General features: G+C 37.8%; 2 protein-coding genes across 5 annotated transcripts; both read left to right on the top strand.

Annotated features, from left to right (window-relative positions):
- The first annotated feature begins 1,317 nt into the window (after positions 1–1,317).
- Positions 1,318–3,501, top strand: LOC116197592 (BTB/POZ domain-containing protein At4g30940-like). Its single transcript, XM_031527767.1, has one exon. It carries the CDS (start codon positions 1,857–1,859, stop codon positions 3,186–3,188), a length of 1,332 nt encoding a protein of 443 aa, XP_031383627.1. The 5' UTR covers positions 1,318–1,856; the 3' UTR covers positions 3,189–3,501.
- A 10,411-nt stretch (positions 3,502–13,912) lies between these two features.
- Positions 13,913–19,109, top strand: LOC116196756 (reticulon-like protein B21). Of its 4 annotated transcripts, none has more exons than XR_004154885.1 (11): positions 13,915–15,158; positions 15,256–15,303; positions 15,395–15,497; positions 15,797–15,871; positions 15,987–16,134; positions 16,287–16,356; positions 16,962–17,027; positions 17,468–17,590; positions 17,824–17,926; positions 18,589–18,697; positions 18,795–19,109. XR_004154885.1 is itself a non-coding variant. In XM_031526636.1 (10 exons), the coding sequence occupies exons 1-10, from the start codon at positions 14,276–14,278 to the stop codon at positions 18,892–18,894; spliced, it is 1,719 nt and encodes a 572-aa protein (XP_031382496.1). In that variant the 5' UTR covers positions 13,913–14,275; the 3' UTR covers positions 18,895–19,109. The 4 variants fall into 4 exon arrangements, 2 of the variants coding, with proteins under 2 accessions (XP_031382496.1, XP_031382497.1); XR_004154886.1 differs by having other exon boundaries at positions 18,781–19,109; XM_031526636.1 differs by lacking the exon at positions 18,589–18,697 and having other exon boundaries at positions 13,913–15,158.
- Positions 19,110–22,934: the final 3,825 nt, after the last annotated feature.

Here is a 22,934-nt window from a genome sequence, read left to right as displayed (position 1 = left end):
TATTCATTTTGTTTATTAAGTAGCTTTTTAGGATCTGCTCATCCTCCCATTCCTCTCCCTTAACAACCTTAATTCATGTCTCTTAACTAACCTCTAACTAATTTAAGCAGATGATCCACTAAAATACCAAAGGAAAACAACAAGAAATGATCTTTTAATCTGAAAACTTTACCAGGAAAAACCTCTGAATTTGTCTAGATAAAATTGCCCCTAATTTTAACATAATTACATATATATACACACCGCGTATCTTATTCGACTTAATATTGAAATAGCAAATTTAGACAAAGACTTTAGAATAAAATCTTTCATGACCGAAACTAATCAGATGCCTAAATAAAAAATTACTCTCAGTCAATAGACTGAAAATATCGCAGTACATTATTAAAAAAAAAGAAAGTAGCTTAGATTTTATAGGGCAAGGACTATCTTACCCCTATTCAATGGTGGGAAAAGAAATCCTATCCAGTGTCAATTAAGGGTTTCATTGCTTAATTAGGAGGGGCCACACTCGACAACCCCCCTCATTATATGCATGAGCTTCCGTATCCTTTCGTCTTAATAATTATTATAAGAGAGATGTCCCCAATTCCAAATAGGAAGCAATTAATAATAATAATGTGGGGGCAATTATTAATGGAGGCCATTAATCTATCTCTAATACCTCAGTTGAAACATTATATTTTAAATATATATATATATATATATATACATACACAAAAGTAATTATAACCTGAAGTTTCAAAATGGGCCAAAACGCGCTTCTGTCTTCTAATCTTTGACTCTTCTTCAAATATGTAAATGAGGTTTTGTTTTCCACCCCCTAAGCTATTTGAAATGCCTACTTTCCCTCCCCAAGTGAGGACTATATCAATAAACAAAACGTGCCATTTCTTATAATACTTTCTTTATATATTAAACGCATTGAAAGAAAAATATATTGGATTAGCTATTTGTATTTAGCTTGTCATCTCATATCGTGCAATGTTATTTCTTATCATATCAGCCCTGTCGATAGCGTCCTGCGCCTCTCTAAGCTTTGCTATCAATCATGACAGGTATATGGATCTCTCTATGCAGCGGTCGACCTTCTAAAAGTTTTGTTAGAACCGTCTAATTGCTTTTAGAATGCTTCTTTACTTTTAGCATGATCTGGTCTTTCCAATACTCCCTTGCCTCGCTTTGCTAATAGAACCATGTTGACCAACGTCTTGGATGGAAGGTTCCAATTTGTTAGTCGTAGCATTAGAGATTGTTTTTCTTGTGAGAATAACTAACCTATTTTTCGAAAGGGGATAAGCAAGCTACCGTATCCAGCCCACTTTCCTTCATTCATGGTCTTTTGTATGCCTTACAAGGGATGCGATAATAATTCCCCGGAACACAAAAACTGCGGGCGGCGCTTCTATTGATGCCCCTCGCGAGTTTCATACACGAGGTTCTAGAACTCTACAAGTAAACCAACGTGGCGGCAATGTTGAAGAGGCACCAAAGTTCAGGGGCAAGACTACCAATTGGGGACACACAGAGACCGAAAGGAGTCAACTTTTTGAAATCCAACCGCTCCAAATTTTTCACGATTCCATTCCTCCCAACAGCAAATACCCCACGCAAATAAATATCCCATCTCCAAATCCCTTCCCTCCCCAATCCCCAGATCTCAATTTCTCCGAAAAATCTCACCATTTTCTCCCGTCAATCCGACCGTCTTCTTGATTGCTCTGTTTCTTTCTGTCCATGTCTTCCATGGCGATTTCGACCCTCAATCCATCTATTTCCGATTGCTCTGCCCTCTGATTCTTTGATTCCCATTAAAAATCCGTGAATTCCCGTTCTGGGTCCTCTCGATTCCGACCATGGGAGCCCATCGGGACAGGATTCGATTCAACGTGGGCGGCCGAATCTTCGAGACGACCGCCACGACCCTCGCCAACGCCGGCCGGAACTCCTACTTCGGGGCCGTCTTCGATGACAACTGGGACCTCCGCTCCGATGGGCCGCAGGAGATGTTCATCGACCGGAACCCAGATTGCTTCGCCGTGCTCCTCGACCTTCTCCGCACCAGCGACCTCAACATCCCCCCAAACATCCCTGAGAAGTCCATCTACCGGGAGGCCTCCTTCTACGGCATCCTCGACCACGTCCGATCCGCCAAATGGGGGCAGCTCGACGGGAACCGCCTCTGCCTATCCAGGTCCGTCTCGGGCCGGGCCCCGGGTGATGGGACGGCCATCCGCGCGGGGCACGATGGCGGGTGCTGCGTTGCCCACGGGAGCATCGTCCATGTCTACGACTGGATGATGGAGGAGCACCCGACGCTGAACCTCGACCATCAGAGGGTCAATGACGTCGGGTTCATCGACTCGGAGAACATCGTGATTAGCGCGTCCGAGAGGCTGGGCACGTCCGATGGCGGGATGGGGCTGTTCAGCTCCACGACGGGGGAGCTCCAGTACAAGTTCGAGGTGAGCCACGAGAACCGGCCAAAGGGCTTCACCGGCGGTGCGCTCTGCTTCAACTCAGACGAGTATCGGATATTCTCGAGCTGCAAAGGGAGGAGCAACGAATACGGGATCGGAGTGTGGGACCAAATAACGGGCAAGCAGATCGATTTCTTCTACGAGTCGCCCGGTTGGTCGCTCGGGGACGCGGACAAGCTCCAGTGGTTGGGAGGGTATAATTGTCTTTTGGTTGCGACCCTGTTCCCGCGGAAGGACAACTGTTACATTAGCTTGCTTGATTTTAGAGACAGGAAGATGGTTTGGTCGTGGTCCGACATTGGAGCCCCGCACACGGTCGACGAGAGGAGGGTCCGGGACGCGGTCGCAATGGAGGAGTCGGCTTCCATCTGCGTCGTGAACGAGTACGAGGACCTGGGGTTCATGGACCTGAGAATGGAGGGCGGAAGCAGCGTCAGGTGGAGCTCGAGGAGCCGTCTCATGAAGGGGGCCATGCCCGACGAGCCGTGCTACCCGAAGCTGGCAGTCCACGGGGGCCAGCTCTTCTCGTCCATGAACGACTCCATCTCGGTGTTCTGCGGACCCGACTGGGTCCTCACTTCCAGGCTCAGAAGGGGGTATGGGGGGTCGATATGCGACTTCTCGATCGGTGGGGACCGCCTATTCGCGCTCCACAGTGAGGAGAACGTGTTCGACGTCTGGGAGACTCCTCCTCCACCCATCATATGATCCTCAATTGTCACAATTTGATTTTTTTTTTCTTTCCACATTTTAATCATCCTACTAATGTATAATTAAGGTCAAGTTAGGGCAGCTAAAGGGTTTTTGGAGATTTTTGGTTGTTTTTCATCAATTTCCTGTTGATTTTTCATGATTTTGGGTGACAAAATTGACAATTCTAATACCCAAAAAAGCTAATCATGTGACTTAGTGAAACATCAACAATTGAGTGTTGTATAGATTTTTAGAGGAATTGATTTCCCAACTACCATAAAATTATAATATTTTCTTTATGATATAAGCATTATACTCTTTGTTTTGTTCTTCAATTTGTCCATGGTTCTGCCAATAGCCTAAATTGAATGGAGAGGGAGCAGCCCTGTGAAAGTAATTCGGAAAAAGAAAAAGAAAATGGTTGAATTTTCTTTTTTTTTTTTTCCTTTTCATTTTGACAGGTCCCTTGATTTCTTTTGACCTCTTCTTTTAACAAAGTTGTTTCAAAGCTCAAAGAGATATCTTTTTTTTTTTTTTTTGCTGAATAAGCTCAAAGAGATACCGAAAGAGAGCTAAGGCTGTCTTTTGCATGTGATAAGTTGCAAGATGCTTAGATGTGCATCAAAGTAGTTGGAGATTAAAGTTTAGGTCGGGATCCATTTCTATGTCGTGCGGATGATTTGCTTTGAGTCTGATTGGAAGTTACATTTAACGGCTTGGATGTATAGAATATGATTCGACCGGCCTGATAATTTTGACTTAGTCCAAAAGTCACTAATATTATTAGAGAATTAGCGAATTTAACAAAGCATAAATTAATCAAATTGTTATACCAAATTGCAGATTTTAGTCTATAAAGAAAGGAAAATGGTCCACTGGCCATAATACATTTTCTTATATACATTGACCGGTGATGAATCATTCTAATATATACTCCTAAGACGACTAATCTGGTCAAACAATATCCTTTCACAAGTTTGCGAATGGACGAATTCTCGCAATCCCGACTGATTGAATGACATAAAAAGAATAAGGATAATATCGATCCGCAAAGTATACTTCAATTCGATGTTGTGGGCTTTTCTTGGTTCACCCAATCCGATCCTAATGCTGCCCCACCCACAAAAACCTGCCACTTCATACTTGTCTTTAATGGACCGGCCATGATTTTTCAATTGTTTCATGTTCATGCCCCTGTCATATTATTTTAATACCGATTCACGATTGAATTCACGTTTATATGGTTCCTTCATTGATTATGAGCTCCATAGTGGAAGCAAATCTCCATCCACTAACGTCCAAGGAGAATCCGTTCAATAATTTGTCTCTCATTGACTCCCTCAAGAATCAACAATAATCTATGCAATTGTTGATAAACTCCATACAACGACTCTGAAATTGATGACTGATTGAAAAATAATAAAATTTCTAAGTGGGATTTAGATAGGATTTCCAGCCTGTCAATGTCAAGGATTACAGGTTGGGTAAGCTAAAAAAGGCATACAATTCATTCCTCGCAAGTCGCAACATCAAAATAAGAAGAAAAAATAAAGTGCATTTAATTTACAATTTTTTTTTTGTTGTTGATTATTTCATGTTAATAAGTCCATTCATTAATTTGTTGTAATTCTATCGATATTTTTTCATATTACGTGATAAGGTATGACAACCGAAAGATTTCTCATATAATAAATATATAATCTTTGAAAATTTTAGTTACAAACTTGTTTTAAGCTTAGGAGCTTCGCTATTTTTTCCATGAAGCCTTTACCCTGATAATTGACACCAATATCAAAAGAAGTCATACAGTTCAATCAAAATATCAATGAATTTTAGCTCATGTAACTCTTGGTTCCACCTACAGTTTTAACATTATAATTGATAACCAAGTAAGCTTTTATTATTGTGATTTCTCAATAATTTCCGTCTTTTTTTATGCTTTTTCTTTCCTCTCTTAGGTACGTAGTGCCGTGCCATCTTCTACATTAAGTCTTGATGGCACTCTTCAACAAAGTTGACTACGTTTGAGCAACTTCGTTCGGCCTCGATGAGATTTTTCTCGTGATAATTTTAGTCATTTATTCCACAAATTCAAATTATCTGTGGGACAATATATATAGTTCAGGGGGCATTCTGTCAAAAGGTTATAGTGAGGGAGGAGACTTTTTGTTGCCATTATCTATCCTTTAAACTATTCGACAGCACATGCTTATCTGACAAGTCATGCAAGGGTTTAGGTGAATCTTACATACGTAACTTAAAAAAAAAAAAAACCTACTCAAAATTGGCATGATGATAATTAGGAGCAAAATTATTCACGAGATCCCAAGTTCGAAATCCCTTGAGGTCAACCGGATTCTCTAGATTGATCTTGTTCTATGGGCTTAGCTAGTGCACGTACGGGGTCGTGAGGATTAGTTAGGAGAAACCCAGACACCCTGCAATGACTAAAGAAATGGAAAATAACACTAATTATCATAGTTTGAATGACATTTTCATCTCCTAGCACGCTTTTTAAACTTAGGATGACATATTTTATTGTCAAAACTAGCACCAAAGTGGCCAGCCTAGTTTTATGACGGCATTTCTAACGGATTCTTGACGGCATGCAACATTTGACAAGAATTTTGTACTGTGCTATGTCATGCTAAGTTTAAAAAGAGCGTTAAGAGGTCAAAATGTTGTCCAAATTGTGCTAGCCGATGCTATTTTCCCTATAAAATAAGAACTAAAAAAGAAAAAAATATATGTTTATTTATTTTTCTTTTCACTTTATTTTTTTATATAGTTTCATAAAAAACATCGGAGCATCTGAAACCTAGACAAATGGCAGTAGCAAGAACTAGAAGACAACTTTAAGGAAGCTTCTTTAAAGTTCGGTATGCTTTTCCGTGGGTGTTGTTAGAAATTGATTTTCATTGTATAGAATACAAAAAGCAAATGTTCGAAGTTGCCTACATTTGGTATCCTTTAAACATTAAATAGAAAAATCCTTAATGAGGTTGATACATAAAAGATATATACAAAATGGTTTTAAACAATGTAGGGTTCAAACGATAAAGGGTTTTAAATTATAGCATACAGTAATTTATTAATCTTATAGGGTTTTAGGGTTTTAAATTTAAGTTATAATATGGTGAAGAAATAAAATAGAAAAAATAAAATGATGAAGAAAAAAGTTATAAATGTCAATTAGTGTGATACCAAGATCTTGTTGAGTGTACGGCATCCCAAATAGAAAAATCAATATGAAAATATTTCATAAATAAATAAATTGAATTTTAATATCTAGTAGGAGTGTATACGAGTATCGGGTAAACTTAGAACCGGTAGGAACCTACCCATTAGAGTAAGTTTCAGATAGTTGAAGTTCAAATTAGGATAGGATCCGAGTAATGACGTAAGGAACCGGTGAAAACCGGTTTCCGTTCCGGTTCCACCATATAGGTACCCAGAACCGGTAATTAGAACATGTTTTTTATTATACTCATTGTATTTCATCAATTAAGAAGATTAAATTTACTAAAAAATGAATAAAAACAAATAGAAAGAAAGACAGGACGAGGAGGTAAAAAAAGAAGTGGTGGGCCCCAACCGGAGAGAGAAAGAAAGAAAGAGGAAAAAATATTGAACTAGTGGGTCTAATGCCAGTGTTAACTATTGAAATGGTGAGTGCTAGTACTTTACCTTTTTAACGTGGCGTCAATGTGGCACGTACGGGGCGTAATTTTGGCACCCAAGAGAGTGCCGACCATTAAATTCGCTCTTAGGGGCAGTTCTCAGAGAATCGAGAAGATAATTGACAAAAGATAAACCTTGATCTCCTGCACTTTGATAACTCTATGAAAAAAGAGTTATGTGACACTTTTATGGGCATAATTATGGCTATACAAGTTTAGATTTCTTTTAGTAGTTTTTAGTTTAGTTTTTATGCATAAGCATTTTGATGGGTTTTAATAATTTCTATTAGTTTTGGGTTTTTTTAATTTGATTTTGAGTCATTTAGTTGATTGATCATTGCAGCCTCTTGATTTCTCGATGTTTTGAACAGATTAAACATGATGAGATTAGTGCAAATTGCATATGGTTGGAAAACTTGTGATTTTGAATTGGGACAAAGAAGATATGCCAAGTTAAAGTTGGATGCATAGAGTTGGACAGGTTTCAATGTTACAGCACCAGCACTACTGCCTGTTGGCAGACCTGACTCTTTTGCCCGAGTTTCCTCCTGGATATTTCGGGTTCAAAGAGATATGTTCGAGATGTTTTTGGGTGGTTATTTATGGGTAAATGATTGAGATTTCCTAGAGGCATTTTTCTTGGAAAGAAAGATACGAAAATTAGAAGAAAATTAGGAAATAGATTCTGGAGAGAGATTCTTATTTATGGGGATGTTGTTTTTTGTTACTAGGTCGATGGAGAGAGAACGGGAGATCAAGAACAAAGACGGAGCTTAAATGACGGCCGGGCTTGAATCGTTTTTTCAACTCTTGTTTACTTGATGTCCATGTTATCTTCTCGATCTAGAATGATGTCTTTTGTTACTGACTAATTTCCGGGGCTCTGTGAACCCCCGGCGGCACATAGAGTGGGTAATCACGCCAAAGGCGCTCCGATGGTCCCAAGGGGATTCGAACCCGGGATTGGGTGCAAATTTAGGCGCACATTAACCACTAGGCCAAACCCCTTGGGATTAAATGAAGTTTCAATTGTTTATTCCTATTCATGCATAATGCTTTTCAATTGTTTAATCAATAATTGGATTAACTTGGTAATCTAGATGAACTCGGGAGAGGAATTCTAAGTTTAGCCGTGATAGAAATAGCCTAAGTTAGTATTGGTCTAAAGACGGGATTATTAGCGAAAAGGGTAGGAATATACCTTGCCTTAAGTAGTTGAATTAGGATTGATCCGTAATGGGTTCTCGCTGATCGTCTTGCGTAGGAATAGGGCAAGCGATTATTTACAAGAGAATACGTTACTATGATGCTCGGGTGAGGGAAAGGAAGATGTTAGAATCCTAGATTAACAATTTGATCATTCGATATTATTAGGAGAGAGGGATTGACTCGAGATTAATTGTTAAGTGAAATTGTATACCCTAGGTCTATTACCATTGCTTTTAAATCTCGATTAATTTGCTTGCTTTTTATTAATTTAATTAGTTTCCAAAAATAATATGAAATTCGACTGTTTGAATAGTAGTCGATTGACATGATTTTAGTACTCGATGAAAGTTGAGTTACTCTTACTCTCACTTTATTACTTGAGCGATAGCGTGCACTTGCTTTGATACATTTTTATCGTAACACACTTCCATCAAGAATGAGCCCTCAAACAGAAGACGTGGAAGAACAGGGAAGAAAATCAATGTCCAATTGGTAATCTTTCCGAAACTGATCATCCATCACCATTTGTTCCGATCCTAATAAAAATAAAAACTTACACGCTCCGTTTGGTTTTACAATCACGTTTTTTAAATTTTAACTTTAACTATAACTTTACTCACTACATAACAAAAATCAACAACAAAATTATTACTTTTTCATTTTTCTTCAATTTTTTAACCATTCAATTCAATTTTTAATATTAAATTCTCTCAACTATCAATTACTTTTTTCACAATTCAACAACACAATCATTACTTTTTATCAATTATTCATTGATTTTTCACACTTTTTCTCATAATTCCACAACATAATCATTACAACCCAATTAAAATCAAAACTCAACTCTACTTAACTTTAAAACCAAACACACCAACGGAGTCTGATCCCATCTTCAAATTAGGGGTGGCAATTTGGGCATGGCCCGATGGCCAAGCCCAGGCCCAATAGGCTGAGACTTATGGCCGTGCTTGGCCCGACATGAAAAAATATCGTGATGGGTCCGCCCATATGGATCAGACACGGCCCGATAGCCCAAACTAAAAGTGGTGGGGGGGTGGAAAACCTCTCCCCGTTTCAACTCCTCCACTCTCGGCGACCTCCAAGCCGTCGCCTCACCACAGCTCCTTCTCTCATCGCTGGTAATGGTTGGTCTATGAACAAGTTAAGATCCGTTGCATGGACTTGTCCGATCTTCAGAATCATGTGTCCCAAAGATCCCAAAAGTTCATTTGCCATATTTCTCTGAGAAGTTAAGAGCGAAATCTGATGGCAGTCTAGCAACCTTAACACTCTCTCTCCCCTTCTCTGTGCGTTAATGGCTAAAATTTGAAAAACCCAACTAGCAAACGGTGAGTTTATAGGGCGTGTTTGTTTTTTAAAAAATTTTCAACTCAATTTCACTTATTTTCAATTCAACAATACAATTATTACTTATTTTTAATCATTCAATTCAATTTTTAATATTAAATTCTTTCAACTATTCATTACTTTTTCACAATTCAACAACACAATCATTACTTTCTCTCAACTATTCATTACTTTTTCACATTTTTTCTCATAATTCAACATTACAATCATTACAAATCAATTAAAACCAAAACTCAACTCAAATCAACTCTAAATTCAAACGCACTCCTAACCTTGCTGTTCACTACCTTGCGTTAACGTAACACGTTTTGGCAAGTGTGAATGCCATATATTTTAATGTAATGGTAGTGTGGAGAATAGAGCATTCCATGTCTGAAAATCGATAAAAAGAATTATGAATATATATAGATTGAGTTGAATTTCATTACCTATCGACTTAACTTCTTTTAACTTGGATATGAGTCTAACCATTTACAGGCCGAATATGATTTTAGTGATATGTCCTCTTTCGTCATATCAAACAAATACTAGTTACTTAGTTCTTATATGTTTCAGTACTCAATTCATAATAACAATAACAATAACAAATAAATCTAGGGAATGTAAAAATATCTATATTTATTATACTTATTTTACTATTGAAACAAAAACAAAAAAGATAAAACATAAGAAATTTTCATTAACTCACGGAAGATTTTCATTTATTTCAGAATTTCCACTGAAAAATCACAAAAACTTTTATCCTCCACCTAGAAATCTTCATGCTAGGAGGCACACTACTTGCTTCCCATGCCGGCCGGTAAGCGAAGGTAATGGGCCAGGCCCAATTTAATTTTGTACTTGCGGTAGACCTAAAAAGCCCATTCTGATTTCTTTGCAATTTCACCCTCAAGCTTGAAGGGTCCACTCCAATTTCTGCACACCTTATTTGTGCACAATTCCTTATCACGTGATATAAAGAAGTATATGAATAGTATTGCTGCAAGTGAATGAATTCGCCAATTAGAACGCAAGTAATGGACCATAGAGTTATACGGTAAAATCCATGTCGTTACGAGGAATGACTGTCTTAGGATTTTCTCCGTCGGCAATTATCCACTCCTCGAGTTACAAGCCACGATACAAACCTGAAGTGAGGGGCCAATGAGGCGTCTCTGGTGATGACTGATTAAGTCCTGTGCAAGCCCATTTGTTGTGGGTAGGTCTGAAATTCGATGAAGATTATATATGTGTCTATTAATCCTTACTTCTGATAGTCCAAATTAAATGGTTTTTTTTTCAAGCCAAACTTGTCCTAGCAACCGTAGATTCAGGGCAAAGATTTTTATATATTTAGGAAGAGACAATTTTTAATATTCATTTTTCACAAAGGTAACGTAACACAACAGAATTAATAAGAATTCTTATACTATATAAATTTATGACCTACTATTCATGTTTTTATAATCTCATTTTTACATAAAATTTTCTTTAGAAAGTTTCAAGGTGGATTTACCGATTATATTAGGTCTTATTTTTTGGCATGCCATTTAATTGAACCAATCATAATTAACAACTCCGACACAGTTTGGTCGGACCAATCAATTATAGTATCTGCTTTTTATGCATATTACAAAATTCATGCCAGCCTCTGCTATGTTACCATTAGATGATATAGTGATCGATTGCTAATTCATTTACAAGTGTTAAGGTAGCTGTTTAATTTTTTTGATAAAGGTATGAGATGTTCTCGGCATATTAACTAAAACTACCCCTTCCGAGTTGGTTTTAATCAATGAGAAATTAACTTTTTACAGTATAAAACAAGGGAAAAAAAAAAGCACCCGAAGGTGCCACCGAGACAGAAGAGAAAATAGCAAACAAGGATAAAGAAAAAGAAAAAGAAGTAATCTTTGACGACTCCACTAAGCAGGAGAGAGGTCTGATTACACCAAAAAGCTTGTAATTATTCTCATATAATATGTGAATGACTTCAATAAATTAAACTATTTTGATTTGATATTTCTTTGTTTTTAATTTACTATTAACTTGAGCAAATATATCAATCGGTCCATGTCACATAATACATGTGTGGCCTAGGTCCCTGACTTGAGAGAACTTCCCCTTGCCAGATCGAGTAATTTCTTACGTCCATCACTCATTCATCAATTGAGATTATTGGGGATAATAAGTCCCGATTTGAATGCCCACCTCTCGAACGATTTGCGGTCTCGCCCTCGATCTTTTATTCGGTTCAACTATTGGAAATGGCAATGTGTTCATCTTGATGATATGAAGAGCTCGATTAGATTGAGTAGGTTGATTAATTAATGGTCACAAGGCAGATAGAAGGATGTGACATGAACATCTCAGCTGTAACCAAATTATATTTTATTTTTATTAAAAGGTTTTTAGCATGCTCTTTTTTTTTTTTGGGGGGGGGGGGGGGGTTTGTGTGGGGGGGGTGGGGGTTGCATGCAGGGGACGGAATCATCGCTGTCGGTGCCCATTTTGTTATTCTTCCCCCATTCGTATGCTCCTTGGACCAACTACTGTCAAGCAAAGAGAATAACAAAAAAAGTTATTATTTTTAAAAATATGCATCATTTAATTTGATTTTTTTTTTACAATAGAGGCTCCCAAAATTAATATAAGGAATTGGAGATGGAAATTAAGATTGTATTTATTTGGACTTAATTTTAAGTGCTTAAAATTTAAGTGTTTCAGTAAATAAGTACTTAATAAATTAAATAAATTTTGTTTGGTGGAATAAGTGTTGAAAACATTAAATCATTACTTTTCACAAAATATTAAAGATCCTAGTTAAAGAAAGGTCACAAAATATTTTCTTCATTTACTTTTCACCCCCATATTTTCATTTTATTTTTATGAAAATAAAAAAAAGTCGGATCATAGATTTGACTAAGGAAGGGGGAGAGGGGCAGTAGTGGTCCCGATTCCGACCACTGTTGCCCTGCTGAGCGAGTAAGAAAATAGAGTTGAATGAAGAAACAACTTTTAAATTACTATAATTATGTACTTTTTTGATCGACTCATTAAATTAAATTAATTTTTATTTCATGTTATCAAATAAGCTGAACTCTATTAAGTGTTGAACATTTAATTTCAATACTTAATTAAAATTATCAAAACCCAACTTTATTAAATGGGGTCGATAGTCGCGCTGTTACTAATCGAACTTAAAACCTTTAAAAATTATGAGATTGTGTCATCATATAATACACAATTTTTTTTTTGGGTAGGCTGAAAAAGAAAAGGGAAGGTATGGGGCACTAATTAAAAACTTTTGACAGAGAAGGGTCAAGCTCGCCACTAGCTATGCTTTTATATGATAAGAATAATTATGATAAGCAGATCCAACACTCTTTTTTGCTTTGATTGAAGACATGTGGGTCCCAACTCCTCCAGTTGCCATTGCCATTTCCATGTCCATTTTATTGCAAAGAGGAGATGGATGATGAGAGCTTTAGCAAATCTTGATCAAAGCGAATGATCCCATAAATACTTCCTCCGGCAGTAATTATTCGTGTACTATGAAGGTTAGAAATAATTAATTGTAATATTGCTACTAAGAAAAAAAAATCATAAAAAATAAATTGAAATACAATGACAGATATTCTTACTTTAACTTTAAGAAATATTAAATTCGTGTTACCATAAGTGGGATTTTGCTTATTGGTGAGGAAATATCCAGGGAAGCTTTATCTGATTCCTCCAAAGGAATCACTTTTCTTTTCGTGTCTACTAACAGTAAAATTAACTTTTTCATGTTGTGTCTATAACATAAAAAACTTAATCTAACGGCATACATATACATATAATGAACAGTCTTTTTAAGGAATCATATAATTTCTGAAAGGCACATGCGCTATTAGAAGTCCTTTTTTTTTTTTTTTTTGGTTTCCACGGTCAATGTGACGAGGTTTTCACACTCCGCTACTATATTCAAAGAAGACGATAGCCCACATGCCATAATTGTCCTAAGCCCACCTCCCGCTTCCGCCTACCTCGCCAAGTTGCCCAGCCGTCGTCCATTCTTTATTGAACTTAAACCAACTTGGGCACATGAGGTTTTTTTTTTTTTTTTTTTCGACGAGAACACGATGCGAGTCAACTTATTGGTTAGGAGTGTTACTATCGGGCTCGCTAATAAGAGTTATTAAAAGGTTCAATTGGATTTTTGCGAAATTGACATCCCCCCAGGAAAGCGGCCCGCCTTTATTCATCTATACCAGCTGCCACGAAAGAGAGCGCACCATTACCTACGGCCCTTTCCTCTGCCGGGGGCTTCAGGAAATGAAAAGGGGCGGCATCGTCGTATGGTCGACATTTTGTTGTCGTGGTTTATTGTACTATTTTGCCATGTTGTTATCAACGTAAAAGGAGCATAGGATGATAAATATTTATTAAAAAAAGACGTTAAAAATGTTTATGTTTTCCCATGGCCATGTCCGAACCCACCGACTACGCTTTGCGTGGAGAAGACAGCTTGACGAAGACGACACCCCTGGCTTGATTGCCTCGAGGGAGGCGCCAAATCAGCAGATCCCATTTCAGAAGCCCGAATTTGGAGTTTCTTCCTTTGCCCCCACAGACACACAATTCCTCGAAGGAAAAAAAAACAGAGACAAAACAGAGCGCAGAGGAACAGGAGGGAGAGAGAGAGAGAGAGAGAGAATCCGAGAAGAGAACAGATCTTCCTTATCTGTGCCCACCACTTATTTTCACTCCCCCTTCATCCCCACCCCCCCCACCAGCAGCATAATCGCCATACGTACTGAGTCACTTTGGTTTCTTAACGTATCGAGCTCAGTCTGCGGTGGCCTTCCTCTGTTTTCTGCAGCAATGGAGATGGACGTGGCCGGGAGGGCGAGCAAAGTGGGCGGCGATGGAGTGATCAGAGGCTCCGTCTGGGAGACCCGGATGAGGATGGACCAGGTTAAAGGCGGAATCAAGGTCTTTGGTGTGCTAGACCAAGAAGACGAAGGAGACAGAGGAGGAGCTATACGCATTGAGCATGAGAAACGAGACGGAGAAGAGGAAGAAATGGGTGTTATGGCGGACAAGAACACAATCCCGCTGAGGAGAATTGGAGTCAGGGGAGGGAAGAGGAGGACGTGGAAGCCTCAGCCGGAGACCTTCGAGGGTCCGATTCGGGTCATCGGCGAAAAGCCAGATAGGACTGACGGCAGCCCGATTGAGCTGCCGAAGTCAAGATCTGAGTCAACCGGCGGCCCGCAGGAGAAAGACTCAGCCGAAACCAGGAAGGGAAAGTTGGAATCTTTGCAGAAAACGGGGGAGAAGATCAACAATGGCATTGTCTCCGGTGAGTCGGCGGAGGTTTCCGAAAATGGGGCGTGGAAGCAGTCTAGTGGGTCTCCAGAAAAGGTCATAGTGATGAACAGTAGAAAGAAAATGACTGCCAAAACGAAGAAGCCTCCCACTCATCATGTGGGTCAGTTCAAGATTGGTCCCCAGGAGTTGGGGCGCAATGATGGTGGTAATGATGAAGAAGAAGAGGAAGACGAATTCTTCGACATAAAGGAAATCAGCGTTGCAGAACAGAAACCCAAGACCCCTGTTCTCGAGGAGAATAAGGTTCGGGTTAGCCTGTTCAGGGAAAAGCCAACAAAGCCCATTTCTGCTCCTGTCATCAAACAACAGCCTTGCCCTTCTCCTGTTTCGAAACGTCCGACGGTTCAGCCGAGTTTCGCCAAGGACTCTTCTCGTGAGTTTGTGATCATGTCTCTCAATTTTGTTGATTTTTGAAGCAATTCTTTCTCTTTGTCGGTTAAGTATGCTTTGTTGTCTGATTATTGTTTCAGATGAATGCAAGAATGATTCTAAGAGGCAGAACAGAGTCCACAATCTATGTGAGTTCCAATTCTCTGTCCTTCTCAAGTACAGTGTCTGCAATATTCGTTTTCCTTTAATTGATCGATGTAGAATTCGTGTTGTTTTCAGCGGATATGGTTATGTGGAGAGATGCACCGAAATCAGCAGTTGTCTTAGGATTGGGGACACTCTTCATAATCTCCTCCTCCTACATGAATGATCCCAATATGTGGTAATGAGTTGTCGTGACAGTTTCTGTTATCATTGTCCGATTTCCCTTCACATGTTCACCATGTTTTTTCCAGCTCATTAGTTCACTATATACTATTGCTATCTCAGTTTTGTAAAAATATTAGGAGGACTATTCGACTAGCAATACTATCTCCTCACAAGTCGCAACTTCCACTGATCCTCTAAAATGGAAAAAGAAAATTAGAAAACTGACCCGCGTTGAGCCAGCTCTTATCTGTCGTGCTGTCTCCAAAGTGGGCTCAAACCTAATGCAACTGTACAAATTTTGCATCTCTGCAGCTCCGTTTCTGCGGTGTCTTACCTGGGTCTGGCCTGTCTCTCTGCAGTATTTCTGTACAGATCCATCATTTGGAGGTGAATTTATTCGGAATTATCTTTGGTGAATAATCAGATAAAAATTGCCCTACATTACATCATCCTAAATTGCTCGGCTTAAATGTATTTCTCCATTCAATTTTTTCTTTTTCAGTGGTGATGTCGATGTTGATAATATATCATTCCATGAACTGGGAGAGGAAGAAGTACTCTGCTTAACCAAAACACTACTACCTTACTTGAATGGATTACTTAGAAAGTTGAGAGCTCTTCTTTCTGGAGACCCCGCAAATACGATGAAGGTGAATTTTATTTCGCTTCATAGCTGTAATAATTCAAAATACAAGGCTATTTTGGTCCATTATAAAATACAAGATCGGCAGATGAAAATTTTATATTTGAAAACGTTTCAACATGTCTGATGACATTGTATTTGTATCTGTTTGAATGGCAGTTGGCAGTTCTGCTCTTTGTCTTGGCAAGGTGTGGAAGCTTCGTCACCATGTGGAACATGATCAAGTTTGGTAAGTTTTGTTCTTTAGTTTAGCTAAAATTATTATAAAGAAAAAGTTAGCGAAAGGATGAAGCCATGAAGTTTCTTGGAAGTCTATCAATCAAATATTTTCTGCCTAATTGACAAATATGTAGTTTTTGTCTGTTTATTTGTCCAAAGTGATCGGCTTATTCCAAATCAATGGTACTAGTAAAACTTTGTGCTGCATTTCTTTATATATCTTTGGACACCTAAACAGAATCTTAAAAGTTCTGCGGTCTTCTATTAGGATCTGTTTGGTACGGGAGAAAGTTTTCCGGTTTTCATATTCTAACAAAATTCTTATACAAGCTTTTTTTCCTTGTCTAGTTTCTTCAATGTGTTATATTCGTTGTGTTTGTCGTATATCCTTGTTTTCTCATCCTAATATCAGTGGGAAATATTAAGATTGAAGGAGCCCTTGATGAAACATCATTCTCTGCTTGGAGTTTAGCTGTAAGATGACGAAAAGTTTACTCTTTGTTTTCTATAAAATGGGAAAATGATGAAGATTTCGAGCAGGTCTTCCACACTGCTTTCCGTTTTTCTATATCTGGAGAAAGTTTTTTGAACTACTGTATTCTCTGTGATTTGCAGGATTTTTCATAGCATTCACCATTCCAAGACTCTGGTCTCTGTATTCCACCCGATTGACCGATCAAGGTAATTTCTTGAATGCCATAGTTTAGCTCTCGTTCAGTACAAAAATCTTTTATGGTGAATGAAATATCAAATGGCAAAACAATCGATGATGTGTCTGCACAATAAAGAAAGACTTCAAACAATTAACTGAGCATGTAGCATTGAAATGGAAATCATTCGTGCCATCTGTTTGGAGAATTTTGATTTATTTGGAATTTACCAGCAATGAATTGTTAGGTCTAGTTCGTGACTAGATTTTGAATTTGTTGATGCTATTTCTCAGTAAATTTGCTCACGGCATTTATAATGCCTGTTTTGTGATCAAGAGTTTGAAAATTCTCTTCCGTAATGTTAGGCACTACTTTATTCATTTGGTTGTTCTATGAGGACTGGGTTTGCGAACTCATATTGATGTGGACGTATGGTTTCAAATTCTGAACCATGATCGATCCTGATTACAGGTAAATACTGGATCCAACTTTCACAACATATGTGGGACTCATGCCCTCACAAGAAAGCTGTGGCCGCCATTGTTATTGTTCTCATATTGGGATTTTCTTCCAACTTCGCGAGAATTTGGACAGGTAAATAATATACCATGGATTGATTATCTTGTCCAACTTCTGATTCTTGTGAAGAACAACGTATTCCTCGATAAATTGCATCCGTACAAGAAAAAACAATCACTTACAAGGGAAATATGTGATTACATTGATGAAAATTTATGGTTTGATGTTGTTCTTTGATAATGAAGCTTCTCCTGTTGAAGTATATGTACTTAGGAATTGATGATTTAGCATTTTTTTTTTTGATGCAGGATTCATGCTTGTTGTGGCCTTTAGATATTACCAACAATCGCTAGTAAGAGATCGCCGTTCAGAGACTAATGGAGGAGCTGAAGAGAAGTGGGAAGGGCAAAGGTAAAATAGTATACATGCATTCACAAAGGAAAAGAAAGCATACCAAAAATTCGTTGAAAACAATATTTCACCTGTTTTTCTAACCAGGAAAGAGCTATAAAATGAGTGAGCACAGGTTTCGGTCTCCAAATACCCAAGAACCTGAGTTCTTTTGGGTGAATCCCGAGAACCGTATTTTGTATGGCCTTGGTAGTGTAGAGGTCGGAACCGACCTTGGAGGTCTGCCGCACATCGTTAGGTTTTGCAGATCTCCAGACTAGGAATATAAGCTTCTTAGTCATGTTTTTGCATTTTGAGTTGTGAACTGGCGGAATTGGGAAGGGTAGTGTTACTTGCAGATATTGCACCGATTACAATCAACCGACTTGATCATGTTCCTCTTAGTTCCTCTTGAACTGTTGAAAGTTTAAAATGTGAATAAAAGGGTACGAATAATTTCTCTTGTAAATATTTTACCTCCACTATGTAGTGAGCCGATCCGGCTCGAATTGGATTATTCAGGGCACGTTGGGCTTTCAAAAATTAGGGTATACACTGAAATGGGGTACAAATAGTTTGTCGTCAAAAATTAATTTATCGGAGATGTTATGAAACAGAGTGATATATTGTAATGGTCCGTGGGCGATTATCTATCTTACGGAAGAGCAAAATTCATATGTCAGGCCCATTTTCCCAAGGGTGCATATGTCATCTGAGGTCCATCCCAGCTAATGGGTCGGGAAGGAGAAGAGATAAAGGGATTCACAATGAGTTGCTTATGTGTATCCCGAGGTCTGGAAATCTAATGGGTCTTGTAATCAATTGCTTGTGTATATTTTAGTATTCGAAAATCCAATAATTTTTTATTAATTCAGTTGAAATTGGATAGGCTCACGAGGGATCAAACTCTCAAGCGAAGGGAAATGAACGGACTGAGTTTTCAACTCTACCGAAATCAGGGGAATTTTGCAGTAGTTGGATCAGTATAAAAGAGATGTTTTTGGACGAGCGAAAGAGTTCTTGGAGTTGGAGGAAATTATTGTGATGTAGACCATAAGGCCAGCCAGCTACAAAATTGGTAACGGTGAGACGCTACCTATGAAATCAGAAACCGAGTTTATTGTCTACGGAATCGGAATTGGAATCGAAAACTGCCATAAACTCGAATTAACTTTTTACGAGTTTATGCTTTTAACTCATACAATCGAGTTTATCGAGTGAGCTCATATTGATTTGTTCTGCTAATTTCTAATAAATAAATGATTCAATCGACAAATTTAGCTTGCTGTCTAAGCCAAGCCTTACTAAAGTAAAATTAAATTTCTAATGTTCAAAATATTTTTCCATTAAATTCGGGGAAAACCTTCTATATTTTAGGGTTTCTCTTTGTTTCGTTTATCCAGCTTGCTCTTTTGTCTTCTCAATCTCTTATCCGTGCAATCATGTCCTGAGATTGCTGTGGATTATTGATTTTTTCTATCAGAAAAAGAAACGATGAAGTTGCACATGAACGACATGTATGGTCTAATCTAAATTATTAAAACTTATCATAAAATGATTTCCTCCAATATGCTTCTTTGGAATTGGAATCATCAGCTGCATCAAATAATTGGACATTATTCATTCAGATATAATTTTTAAATATTTTATTTTTCTCCATTATATCTGCATGCTTTTGAGGGATATACCCACATACTAATCATTTCAAGGTGAACCACTCCATGGATTATAGCTCTGCACTATTCTAATGCCCCCAAACAAGAAAAAAAGTGGGTGAACAGTCGGGAGTATATACATCCGTAAGATACAGTATCATGTTGCCAAGGACTTGGAATTTCGCATAACAACTCGAACTGACATGGTCGGAGCCACTCTAGTGCTGAAAATGAACCATCTTATCCAATCCAATAACTCGCTATCCTAAACCATGTATTCATCTTCCAGAGGCCGACTAGCAGCATCGTCCTCATCATTGGTCGAGGAATATTGGGCTTGTGGAAACCGCGTGCAATCAATATCATCATGGTGACCCCCTTGTACACTTCTGATCCCACATTCGGCATGATATTTTGGTGCTATCGGTGACCCGCCGCCCCTTTTCCTGCGTTAATTCTAAGACTTCTTCATTCTAATTAAGAATTTCTGCCGTTTGTTGGGCAAGCAAGTCGACTCTGGGCGAGGTTTCGTGGGCATTATTTTGATTAACCCGCCTGCTTAGACGAGTCACTTGGTAGAAACTTTGATGGGCTATAACTTGACCGGAAACGCGTGCACTCTTTCTATGTCCTCCCATATCAACTAGACTACGGCCTCGGCTGCGTGATGCTGAGCACTAATTTGATATATATGCCGATCAAGAACAATTACGTACACCTGTTCTTTTGAGTAATTACCTATATGCATCAAAAGTGGGTGTAATGTAATGGCGCATGACATTGCCTGGTAACCAATAGGTTTCAGATTCGATGTTCATTGTGGGACTACCCGCGTCCATTTATTAGCTATTATAATTTTTATTTCTTTGTACTAAACCAACGAACCTCCCTTATAACTGAAAAATAGAAAATGCGAAATATTATGAAAACCACTCCATTCCCCTCTTATATATCTCATTCCATCCTACTGGCTTACCAAACATAGCTTTGCTGCATCTGATCCAAGTGAGTGAATGAGGTGCCTCTAATTAGACGTTGTTTCTCCCTCATTTCCTACGTGGATGCCTATTGGACAATATAAATTACGTTCATCCACAAGAGTCACAGCCAACATATGGATGCTTTGCGAGGATCCTCGTGCATGGCTGATAACCAAATTCCAATCGCCTTGGTAAGCTATTGCCTCTCCATCAGCTTCGGGTCCCTTGGTGCCAAGTAGTGAAGATTTTGTCCTTACGAATCCACCAGAACAAAGATCCTAGATAACACGCTTTTGGGTCGCGATGAATTAGCAGGAGCATTATATGACCGGCTAACAAAGGGATAGAAATTCAATCACATGAAAAAGAGCTTCATAGCGGCATTTGATTTCGCCACATGATACCTCGCCTGAAATGTTCTGTTTAGGAGATTGCCGGTTTGGTCCATCAATGTTTGATCCCTGAATTTTCAAAAACCATAACAAAATGGTCTTTTTATTCATTTTTTTCGGCCAATAGTTTGGTCCCTAAAAGGACCATTTTGTTATGATTTTTGAAAATTTAGGGACCAAATTCTCGATTTTAAAAATTTATGTAGTCAAGTTCTGGCAATTGAAAAATTGGAGGACCAAATTGTTAGTGAACTCAATTTCTTATACATTAATGTTTGAAATGAAATGGAGTTAAATTCCACTCCATTACCAAATGCTACCTAATCTTTCCGATTGTAATTGCTCGAGATCGCATCCAAATGACGACGTCAACGTAACGAAGACATACGCTCTGGGAATGTAGATCAAGCATGTCAATATCGAGGTTCTCAAATCTCAATCAAAATGTTATGAAAATAGACTAGGCTTCGAAAGAAATTGAACGCAAATGGACTCATTATTGTCACGATGAATATTAAGAGAAGACTTTGAGTAGCATTGAGAATTGAGAAATAAGAGTATAATTTCTTATTGGAAAATAAAAAAGAAAAAACGTTCGATTCGTAAAAACATTAGCGTCAACATCTTTCAATCACATTGCATTGACACTATAGGAATAATGTCTTATAGAGACTGAATTTTGAGATGGAATGGGTTCGTCTCTATTTTAAAACGGAAATTTTGAAAATTGAGATGTAAAATTCCGTTTATCACACGATAGATCGAAAAAAAGACGAAAATCTCCATCTCATTATTTGAGACGGATTAGGGGAAGGAAAATATTGTCTCTTAATATGGATACGACACTTTCCGTCTCAAAATCCGTTTCTCTTATTGAGACAAAATTTTGAGACAAAATGAGTGTGTCTCAATTTTGAGACAGAAAATGTTAAATTTAGACGGAAGATTCCATCAATCGTCAAAGAAACGAAAAATAAGACGTAGAAATCTGTTTCTTTTTTTTAGACGGATAAGGAGACAAAAAAATTCGTCTCTTAATAATGAGATGAAAATATTAGTCTCAAATTCCCGTCTCCATCCATATGAGACATAAATTTCTACCTCAAGTCTTATTTTTTATGGATCATGATATTTCTTTTAAATTCAAATCTTTTTTTCTCTTTTTTTTTCTTTCTATTTTTTCATTCTGAATGTTCTTCTTTACCTTTTGTAAAATCCAAAAGTCCTCTAGGATTTCACACAGAAAATTAAATAATTTGATTACTCACATATTAAATTAATCAAATAAGTTATTAGTTGCTCATATTAATTTTGATGTTTAGTGTAAATGAGATCACAAAGCGCTCTGTATATGAATATAAATTATAAAGAAAGTCAATATAAAAATTTCAAAAACTATTAAATAAAAGAAATGGATATTGATTTTACATCAAAAGTTTCATAGATAAGATAATAAATAAATTACATACAAAAGATGAATATTATTAGGATAAACTATATAAATTACAATAAGAGTATAGGTATTTAATAAATAAGTAACAAAAAAATAAATATTAGTTATAAAATGAAAATTTGTAGATGTATAATAATGAATATAATGGAATGTTAAAAGGTAACAATAAACAAGAGCAACCTATGTGGTAATATGCATGCGTGCCAGGGTAAAGACCTAGTTCGAGTCCTCGCGAGTGCAAAGCCCACACAATTAAAGAGACAAGCTTCCTATTCTTGTTTTTGCATTTTGAGTTGTCAACTGGCGGAATCGGGAAGGGTAGGTTACTTGCAGATATTGTACTGATTACAATCGACTGACTTGATCATGTTCCTCTTAATTCCTCTTGAACTGTTGATAGTTTAAAATGTGAATAAAAGGAGTACGAATAATTCCTCTTGCAGATATTTTACCTTCATAGTGAGCCGATCTGGCTTGAATCGAATTAGTAGGGGCATGTTAGGCTTTCAAAACCTAGGGTATACACTGAAATGGGTGCAAATAGTTTAT

The sequence above is a fragment of the Punica granatum genome, chromosome 2 (assembly GCF_007655135.1).
Source record: "Punica granatum isolate Tunisia-2019 chromosome 2, ASM765513v2, whole genome shotgun sequence".
Classification (NCBI taxonomy): Eukaryota; Viridiplantae; Streptophyta; class Magnoliopsida; order Myrtales; family Lythraceae; genus Punica; species Punica granatum.
The sequence above is the reverse complement of the archived record's forward strand: the minus strand, read 5'-3'. Positions and strand labels throughout refer to the sequence as shown.

What these genes read in the sequence shown, in the direction of transcription:
- LOC116197592 (XM_031527767.1), top strand. Translation starts at nt 1,857, where the DNA reads ATGGGAGCCCATCGGGACAGGATTCGATTCAACGTGGGCGGCCGAATC.
- LOC116196756 (XM_031526636.1), top strand. Translation starts at nt 14,276, where the DNA reads ATGGAGATGGACGTGGCCGGGAGGGCGAGCAAAGTGGGCGGCGATGGA. An exon ending in TACAGATCCATCATTTGGAG is followed by an intron (nt 15,872 to 15,986) that starts GTGAATTTATTC and finishes TTTCTTTTTCAG; the next exon opens with TGGTGATGTCGATGTTGATA. An exon ending in GAGAAGTGGGAAGGGCAAAG is followed by an intron (nt 17,927 to 18,794) that starts GTAAAATAGTAT and finishes GAAATTGGATAG; the next exon opens with GCTCACGAGGGATCAAACTC.